The sequence below is a fragment of the Paracoccidioides brasiliensis genome (genome assembly GCF_000150735.1).
Source record: "Paracoccidioides brasiliensis Pb18 unplaced genomic scaffold supercont2.2, whole genome shotgun sequence".
Lineage (NCBI taxonomy): Eukaryota > Fungi > Ascomycota > Eurotiomycetes > Onygenales > Ajellomycetaceae > Paracoccidioides > Paracoccidioides brasiliensis.
The window spans coordinates 3,137,790-3,147,294 of NW_011371359.1; the positions used below are offsets into that span (position 1 = coordinate 3,137,790).

Sequence of the window (9,505 nt, forward strand, 5' to 3'; positions counted from 1 at the left end):
CCAGAGCGGCCTGGCTACCATGGAAAAGAGTCATCATAACGTGATTTTTAATTTTACGCGCAGCGGGGGGAAGCTGATTTTTTTATGTTAGGAGGGACGGGAGATGAATTAAGTTTGGTTTTTATTAATTTGTGCCCCCCCCCCCCCCCCCCCTGCTCTTCATTTTTCGCCATGTAAAATCAAAAAACTACAGGATTATTTTCAATGGCAGTAACTAACCTTAACGGAGTAGGTTAAACCACTTTGCTATGGTCAAGGCCGCATTGGTTGATGGCACGGTGTGTCCGCGTAGAAAGTAAGTATTGTTAATAGTTGTTGGGTAAGTTAACTAGTTAGTTAGTTGCTCCGTCGATCTCAAGAAGATAGCACGGACATTGTAATTGATTACGCTGAATTGGGCCTTGCTTTGCTCCACTCCGCGCCTTTCCTGAGCATTGGTGACGATTAGAGTTGTTTTAGTGCCCGAACTGAAAACAAACGGATCAACGGGCCATTGTCTGGCATTAAGAGTGGTTGTCTGGGGGAAGATTGGCCCAATGACGGTCTTTGACTGAACTGCGTTGCTTGCCACATAAATCACTCGTTTTCATTCACGGTCTTCGCTGGTGGCCTCTTAAATAGTTAATCCCTAACCCCCCGCCAAACTTCCCCCGCTTTCAACTTACAACGCACCCCTTTCTCCAAATCTCTCTTTGATCAACAAACCCCCCACCATCCACGTCTACCAGTGGTTAAGTTTCCTTGGAAGTCGCTCTATTCCAAATCCAAAAAGAAGAACCTCTACTCTCAAGTACTTTTCAAAACAAACTGTCGCCAATATGACTAAGGTACGACAGCCATCCAACATGTCCCAACTCCACCAAAGCTACCATCCCCTATCTGTTTTCATGCAACGCAGGATTACGGATTCTGTACCTTTAGTACCGCCATTGCTCTGGTTAACTACAAGTTAAGTGTTGTCATCGTTGCTGACTCCTTATGTTCTGCCTGTAGATCACCACCCTATTGTTCGACTGCGACAACACCCTTGTCCTTTCAGAGGAACTCGCATTCGAAGCATGTGCAGACATCGCCAACGAGATTCTTGAAAAGCAAGGCCTCTCTGCCCGCTACACTGGCTCCCAGCTCATCGTCGACTTTGTGGGCCAGAACTTCCGCGGAATGATGGGTGCACTGCAGTCAAAATACAACTTCAAACTTCCTCAAGATGAGCTCGAAGGCTACGTCAAGGAAGAAGAAAACCGCGTCATCGCCAAGCTGGAGGCTAAAGCACGAGCCTGCGAAGGCGCCACGGAAGAATTGGCCAAGCTGGCTGCTTCAAAGAAATACGAATTGGCGGTTGTTTCATCTTCCGCTCTTCGTCGTGTGAGGGCTTCGATCAAGAAAGTTGACCAGGAGCGCTTCTTCAACCATGACCACGTTTTCAGTGCTGCTACCTCTCTTCCTACCCCAACTACCAAACCTGACCCTGCCATCTATCTACACGCTCTTAAAGTGCTTGACAAGGCTCCTGGCGAGTGCATTGCTGTGGAGGACAGCAAAAGTGGTACTTTGAGTGCAATCCGCTCTGAAATCCCCGTCATCGCGTACGTGGGCTGCTACGAGGGAAAACAGAAGCAGGAGGAGATGGGGAAGACTCTGGTCGACCTCGGTGCCAAAGTTGTTATGAAGCACTGGTCTGAATTTGAAAAGTGTGTTGCTGAGATCGAGGCGTATTGATCGGAAGCATGACTTGTCAATAATCCTCTACACTTATCTTCGCGTTCTTCACTCCAGCTATTGCTTCTTTCTTTCTATTCTATTTTATTTTATTTGTTCCTGCAACGAATTCACGAGGAAAACCGGAATCACTTGAAAGCAATGGTCGTCTGGAGCGAAATTTGCGCGCTTTATACTTGAATTTTTCTTCTCTCTTCATTTCTTTGCTTCATTTTCAACTACCCTTGGTATTACACCAACAGAACCCCATCTTTAGCAGGTTTCACTTTCCTTACGCGTGGCCTATTCAAAAGGGCCGCATATTTCTGACGAAGACGACCTACTAGATGCTTTCGCTTCTTCTTTTGTTCTGCCAACATCTGGGCATCTGCATTAAATAGAATTAAAGACGAATACCCCTAGAAATACCCACTTCCCTGTTCTCTGCACCATAGACAGCTCACATGTATGAATGTGATACCCCGAAAAAACCGTGGCCGCGTTTTCTATTGCTTTTAGTTTTATGCGATCATACGCCCCTGTTACACAGACTCGACACAGCTAATATCTTTTATGACATGAAAGGGAGTGGATGCGTTTTCTCACGGACTGTGTTTCACACCTAGTTACCCTTCTTTTACTCCTTTTTACAACTTCCACGTTGAAATTTGTCCTTAGAAAAAAGAAGCTATAAAAAAAATGGAACGGAAATCAATATTAGACATTGCCTTACCTTATTCATGTGTGACTGACCTTTTAGTTACTCGATTCAGCCTATGCTTTGTAAAAAGAGGGACTTGGTTTGAGCAGTGACTATTTTTAACATTTCCTTTGATGCCTTGGGATAATTAACCTTCTCCAACAGAACTTGAACCTGATATGTACATAATTTTGTAGTCACTTAGGGAGCTATATAAGAACCCTCAAAATGTCAATCGTACCCTATACTTACGAAGCAGCAGCACATCGACATACCGATTATTATGGCTCCCTACCCACCAAAGGAGATGGATCACTAAAGGTCAGCCAGGTAACTAACTGTCAACTATCCGCTCCTTTTCCAATATCTACAGCTTCATGCATTCAAAAATTAAGACGATAGAAATAGATATATCCTTTCATTCCCCACTCCGCCTTGCCAAGGTCTATCCCAAACCTCCCCTTTCCCACTCCAACCCAGACACTTATCCACATCCCCATCCCCATCCCCATCCTTACCCTCTGCGTCTTTCGCCCTCCGCCATCCCAGCCCCAACAGCAACCCCTGCCCCTCAAATATCTTCCTCAATTCACGATCCCCCATCCTCTCCGCCCCGACAGCCAAAAACTTACCACGGACCTCACACAGCTCGCTTCCAGCCAACAAACCCACCGTCCCCTCAATACTGCACGGGTTATGAGGGAGTGTTTCAGACATCCACATCTTCCACACTGCTAGGAAACCACACCCTTTGGCCCGTGTATGAAGAAGAAGAAGAAGAAGAAGAAGACGCCATATGATCCTTTGCCATTCGGTCTTGTATCTGTGAGTGTTCTGCGCAGGCGGGACTCCAAAGTTCTGGAGAGAATATGTTTTATCACGAAAGGGGGAATGAGGCAATCTCCTCCGTGGCATTGTTTAATAACTTTACCAACCATCTGTCATTCGTCTTAGATGGGTGGGTCGGGTCGATGAGGCTAGAGTTTGTATCTCCTACAAAGGTTACATCGGTTGGGACTTCTTAGATATGCTGATCACGTAACGCAGCAGAGATATTGTCTAACAACGTGAGGTTGTCACGCATGCAGCCAAATGTAATTCCAAGGGATAGGCATCAGAATGAGTTCTTATACGCCCTGTTTATCCAATAGCTCGTTTGGATTTCCAGTTTGCTTGGAACAGTGCAGGTCGGATAGCAAAGCCACATAGCCTCCAGCTCCAAGGGATCGGTCATGGCTTGTGTGCTACGTAAGTCGAAACTCAGGGATCGTCGAGTTTGGGTGTTTGTCCGAGAACGCGTATTGGAGGCAGCGTAGGAAACGCGTTAACTGTAGGAGCAGTAGTAGTAGTAGTAGTAGAAGTAGTAGTAGTAGTAGTAGCCAGGGATGGGGCTCCAGAAGGCTCACCCAGCCTGTAAGAACTAGATTGCTTGATATCATCTGCTGTGAGCATTGTACAGTTCAACGCAGATCTTAGCGTCGGAAGTGTAAAAGTATATGCAGAAGAGTTCTGGGTGGTGTCTTGGTCTTGATTGGAAGAGATATTAAAAAGGGCGTTGTCTGTGTCTACCTAGATCTTATGAATACAAGCTCGTTCCGCGTCCATGTAAGGGATTCTCAGGTTATGAATTCATTAAGACTCAATAGCAAACCCGTGTTACCGTGTTACCGTGTTACCGTCATCCACAACATAACTTTCCACTGTCGTGTTTCAATTGTCTGTTCTAGCAGCGACCGCAGAATGTGACGGGGCCATGTTTAAATCTGAATTCCATAGGCCGGAAGCAACAACTGTTGAAAGGCCTACCGCAAATGCTGCGGTGGCAGATGACGCGGCACCGATATGGTATTCTCGTACTGCTTCCCAAAGGTGTGAGCATTGCAATCGTGAAGTCAAGATTGCTATAGAGTGTTGCAATGCCAACAAAACGAGGACGGAAAAATGCTGGTGTGAATATTTCTTTTGTTCCGTTTGGATGACCACCAGCCCGATATTCTGATTTAATAGCAGATGTATCACCTCAAGGGCAGCAACAGCCAGAAGCGGCATAAAATATGCGAGCGTGAGGATAGACTTTCTTGCCGCAAATGGCTTCCAGGATCGGCCTGCTGTGGTGACTTGCTCATTCGCACACTCGCAACTTTCTGCCCCAAGGTCATGATGGGCGTTAATCGTGAACGATCGGCAAGTCGACGTTCTGAATGTATACTCTTGAAGTCTCTTCCGGATACCAGAATCCGGAAAATGGCCAGAGTCCAGCAGACACGGTAACAAAGCTTGCAGACATCACCTAGGGAGAAGATACCCTCACATCAGACGATTTTAGGTAATAGAAGACTGTCCCATTGACGCTCTGAGATGTTGGTATGATGAAGTTCTGCAGGGCAAATTGGGATGCAATACCACTATAAACCTGTTGGAATACTTCTCTCAACAGCTTCGCCGTCATCGAGAAATTTGTCAGGCGTGGCGCCTCTGGCTGCAACCCCGAAGCATTTATTGTAATAATGTAATTGTTTCGCGTCCGATTTCGAGTCCGAAGTAAACAAAAATCGAAACCGGGACAGTTTATATAGATATATCGACCCGCAGCGAGGGGCAATTGCTTCATTGAGTGCCGAGCTCGTTACGATTTCAAGAATCAAACAGTGAACCGGCTGAACCGGCTAAACAAGGTAAGATATAAACATAAGACGTTTTATCGTCTATTGCTCCGTAGGCTTAATATGATTATAAGCCTTTGTCGAATGCTTGGAAAATTTTTAGCCCATACAACACATTGCTTCCACACCTACAACAACAACAACAACAAAAAAAAAATATTACTCTATGAAGCAGTGAACATTTTTGACGACAAACGAGATCTCTTTTGTGGAAATATAGTGTTAAACAGCTGTGACAAATCCCATTCTCAGTTGGCCACAGTTGGCCAAAAAAGGTCCTCTATCGGAGAGTACAGAATGAAAGTCTTCAAAAATCCTGCGAGTTGCCCATGGCCAATGTGGACGCCATGGGTTTTCCTGCGGTATATATCGAGTCATAAGCTGCATTGATGGAGGTGACCAGGAGATATAAGAGAGATGGAGTTTATATAACAATGACATATTCGATTTCGGCGATCGTAGCATTTTATGCTTTGAGAATAGGATCATATAAGCGCATTGGGTCTTGCCGAGTGCCATCAATAAATCCCCCTGTCACCGTAGGGAAATAGGATGTCTCGTAAAGCTCTGCAGAGCGGTTTGGTGCAGTCAAACCATGGAAGAAATTCTTTCATCAAGATACGCTCAAAACCGCCCATCTTGAATGTTGCCTCGCCTGCTATTGGCAATTTCCTCGTAGTTGCCCAGCGTAACATCCCTTTTAACATAATACACTGGCTGTGGGCTTATTATCCTGTACGTAATGTAACTTATGTGGTTGATTTACTTAGTATGTGTGTTGAGTTGGTTTCAGTCACGTTAGTTAACGCAGAACCTTGGAACGGATTCACCGTCTTGTTGTTATTCACCCATTGACAATATCCAGCTGTATGTACCCTTTGGCAATGAGGGCCAGTTAATTGACCGGAGCTTAAAAGTCTTTTGTATCGTGCGAAATCAATTAGTTTGCACAGGGAACAATGCCCTCCGAGTCGTCTCCCAAAAAACTATCCAAAGAGAGTCTTCTTTCAACGGAGCCACTTGTACGTTTGAAGCACCCCTAAAGCACCCCCTCAGCTGGTGTTTTGTGTTATGGATATCTACTTCGATGTACCGTGATTCGATGTGTGCATCTCTTTCGACTGCTCTTCATCTTAAGTGCCAGAAGGCTTTTTGAAGCAAGAAGTTTTACATTCCGGGCTATTCAATCTCCAGTCCAGGGACTTAATCAGCCTCTTTTTGATGTATCATTCGCCCATAATAGATTTGGTGAATAGTTGCATAGATGGTTCAACGATTTGCAGAATGTGTCAATCTCCTTGCTGACATTTTTCCTTCGTGCAGAATCCGACAGAGGCACAATGGATTCGGCTGATTAAATCGACATATACGGATCCAAACGGTGTGACGAGGACGTGGGAATCTGCCGAGAGACGGGTAAGGGGATTTTCTGTTTACATTCCTATATATCCCGGTTCTATTTCTGGAGAGTTGCTGTCTCCGGTTAACTTTTCTGTATTCTTTCGTTTTCACCCAATATCGAAAGTTGCTGTTATGAATGAATTTTTTGCTCTCTTCGTCGAACAATGTTTACAGAAGATCACAATGCGTGCGACATAACCCTGCACACAGCCTAGAGACATACTTTCGAACTTTCTTTCAAACCAACCCCTCATGGAATCTCCTTTCTAACAATTTATGATCAATTATAGACGAGGCCTAAAAACTGCCCCATCGATGGGGTTGGCATATTCACTGTTTTAGCCAAACCTTCAGGCCCAGAACTACTGCTACAGAAGCAGTATAGGCCGCCCATCGACAAGGTGGTCATTGAAGTTCCCGCTGGTCTTATTGATGAAGGCGAAACTCCCGAGGAATGCGCAGTCAGGGAACTTCGAGAGGAGACGGGGTATGTTGGCGTTGCGGAGGAGAAGAGTCCAATTATGTATAATGGTGAGTCACCAATGTCTCCTGGTTTTTTTTTCCTGCTCCTGATGCCAATGCACCTTTTCTATCAACAAGTATCATAGATCCGTTATGTGCTCCGTACGCTCCCTCAAATGGTTGTTAAAACCAAAAGCAAAATATGTCCTTAAAATAGAGTCTAACCATATGTCCAATTCCTTTCGTTTCTAACATCCGCCATAGACCCAGGCTTCTGCAACACAAATCTGAACATGGTCCATGTTCGCGTCGACATGTCTCTACCAGCGAACCAGGACCCGAAGCCCCAACTGGAAGACAACGAATTCATCGAGTGCTTTAGTATCCCGCTCGCCTCGTTATATGAGGAGATTAAACGCCTTGAAGGGGAAGGTTATGCGATTGATGCCCGAGTTGGTACGTTGGCGGAGGGCCTGGAGGTGGGAAAGAAGTTGGGTTTAGGGCTTGGGCTTTAAAGGCTCAAAGCCTAAGGGGTCGGGTGAGTCTATTCATTGGAATTACCCTTGCATTTATAATCTTTCAGATTCTTCCGGGCGGGCGAGAATTGACATGCAACATAGACGATGGTCTTTTTAAGGGTTATTGGAAGTTGGCTGCTCCAAAGTTTTGTTGACTGGACTGCATCATCTGCATGAGTTGGTTTTTGTTGCCCTAGCATGCATCGCCCTAAGTGATGGACAACAGATATCTATCATCCAATACTCCCTTTTCTTCTATGAATCTAAAATTCCACCCACAAAAAAGAAGACCTACCTGACTATTCATACATCCCAACACCCCACCTACAAAACCCCTTCCCTCTTCAAACCCTGGTACAATGCCCAGGCTGCCAGTGTCTTCCCATCCCTCCACGCCTCCCTCCACATCTCCTCCAACTTGACAACCATCAACGTAATCTTCTCCCCATACTTCCGCAATCCAGTCAATTTGCCCTGTAACCCTTCAATTTCCCTTCTAGCCATGCGCTTCTGACACAGGAAAAGCGGGATGAACTCATCGGAGCCGCCGGGGGATGGGTATACGCCCGTTTGCAGCTCTTCTCCATCACTATCTCCATTGTTATTGTCGCCAATACCTTTTCCTCCCCTCTGTTCGTGGCCACCTTTCCGTCCAGTTTTGGGTAGGCTATTCGTAAGCGCGGTTAGATCTACAAGTTCATCTTGTGGTATGACAAAGCCTGTCTCTTCTTGGATTTCCTTTGCAGCGCCGCCCGCGAATGTGCCGTTGTCATCCAGCATACCGGCTGGGATCTCGGGAAAGGCGAGAGAGCCGGCAGGAATGCGTGGTTGGATAGTTAAGATCGAATACTTTTCAGATTCAGATGTTTCGGGGATGTCGTTTGGTTGGAGGATTAACTAAGCAGCGTAAAGTTCATGGCGTAAGCTCGTGAAGGGAAGATAGTTCAGGGCAATGGAATAGAAGTGGGGCATGGGGGGGACTGCTGAAGTTCCAGGGCATGGGTAATTTAGTTTTGTTCATCACAAATAGAATCCATTCCGGACAGAATGATGTGTAAGTATATTCTCCTAGGTGCGAAGAAAATAGGACGTTCGGAGATTGCATAAGATCCGGACTCTGGACACTGACCAACACGCCAACGCTGCCTCCTCTTAAAAACACGCTTCCTGGTAGCCTCTCCCCATCGTCATTCGACACATCAGCCTTGAGTTTCACAAACCCCAATCGATTGCCGCCGAAGAAGTCCACGGCCTGGATCTGGATCTGGCGCAAGGTATAGGGTGCTCCGTGGAATTCGTGGAACGGATCGGCCTGTCTGGAGAGCGAATGCTGTAGTGTGGACAGCCATATCTTGAAGGCTGGGAAAGCAAGCAGCTGGGCCTGTGAAAGATCAGGCGTTAGGTGAACAGGCAATTGCGAGGCACTGTTTGAGATGGTGAACGTTGACATTATTCTGATGCGGAGTCCGCTGCCGAAACGCGTGGTGTGCGTCAACCGGGTACAGAGGATGTTGGGGATGAGTCTGGAACGCATGGCATGAATCACAAAGTATAGTTATTGTTACAATAGGTGCCGATGAGTGCAATAAACTCCTACACTTGCGTCTTCGGGACCGTTGGATAAGAGGATATAGAGAGACCTCGAGACCTTGAAGGTCAGGCACCTGCAACCCTAGGGCCGGGGTTAGTTTTGATGAATAGCAATATGACAGCATTACTTGTATTGCAACCTCCCTCCATCCATTTTGGTGAATGGACTGAGGAAAGGAAGGCTGAGATCAAGGCATTTATTTGATTATGGATTTTCCAGGGCGCTTCTATTTCATATTTGAGATCGCCAAAAAGCCATTTATTTAATTCCATATCCCAACCGACAACGTTCCTCTGATTTCCCCAAAGCGGCTTTTATAGTTTGACGCGATGACATCGCGTGAGTTTATGTCAACTAGAGTTACCAGGACCATGGCTTGAAAGCAGCAATGGTGCAGTCCCGCTGAAACCCACGGATGATTGGTCGTCAACCCACCACGGGCACCAACAAGATCAGATATCTCCGCACCACC

The 9,505-nt window shown here is 46.1% G+C and overlaps 5 protein-coding genes across 5 annotated transcripts; 3 read left to right on the forward strand and 2 right to left on the reverse strand.

Annotated features, from left to right (window-relative positions):
• Positions 1 to 818: 818 nt before the first annotated feature.
• PADG_02181 (uncharacterized protein) lies at positions 819 to 1,719 on the forward strand (the record flags this gene model as incomplete). Its single annotated transcript, XM_010758936.1, has 2 exons — positions 819 to 920; positions 994 to 1,719. The coding sequence occupies 2 exons, from the start codon at positions 819 to 821 to the stop codon at positions 1,717 to 1,719; spliced, it is 828 nt and encodes a 275-aa protein (XP_010757238.1).
• Positions 1,720 to 2,626: 907 nt separating this feature from the next.
• On the forward strand, positions 2,627 to 3,198 carry PADG_02182 (uncharacterized protein; the record flags this gene model as incomplete). Its single annotated transcript, XM_010758937.1, has 2 exons — positions 2,627 to 2,719; positions 2,842 to 3,198. 2 exons carry the CDS (start codon positions 2,627 to 2,629, stop codon positions 3,196 to 3,198), a joined length of 450 nt encoding a protein of 149 aa, XP_010757239.1.
• A 910-nt stretch (positions 3,199 to 4,108) lies between these two features.
• PADG_11391 (uncharacterized protein) lies at positions 4,109 to 4,847 on the reverse strand (the record flags this gene model as incomplete). The annotated part of the gene is made up of 2 exons (XM_010759640.1): positions 4,109 to 4,618; positions 4,710 to 4,847. The coding sequence occupies 2 exons, from the start codon at positions 4,845 to 4,847 to the stop codon at positions 4,109 to 4,111; spliced, it is 648 nt and encodes a 215-aa protein (XP_010757942.1).
• Positions 4,848 to 6,020: 1,173 nt separating this feature from the next.
• Positions 6,021 to 7,439, forward strand: PADG_02183 (ADP-ribose diphosphatase; the record flags this gene model as incomplete). The annotated part of the gene is made up of 4 exons (XM_010759425.1): positions 6,021 to 6,083; positions 6,385 to 6,477; positions 6,753 to 6,993; positions 7,189 to 7,439. 4 exons carry the CDS (start codon positions 6,021 to 6,023, stop codon positions 7,437 to 7,439), a joined length of 648 nt encoding a protein of 215 aa, XP_010757727.1.
• A 327-nt stretch (positions 7,440 to 7,766) lies between these two features.
• On the reverse strand, positions 7,767 to 8,976 carry PADG_02184 (uncharacterized protein; the record flags this gene model as incomplete). Its single annotated transcript, XM_010758938.1, has 2 exons — positions 7,767 to 8,339; positions 8,572 to 8,976. The coding sequence occupies 2 exons, from the start codon at positions 8,974 to 8,976 to the stop codon at positions 7,767 to 7,769; spliced, it is 978 nt and encodes a 325-aa protein (XP_010757240.1).
• Between the last annotated feature and the right edge of the window lie 529 nt (positions 8,977 to 9,505).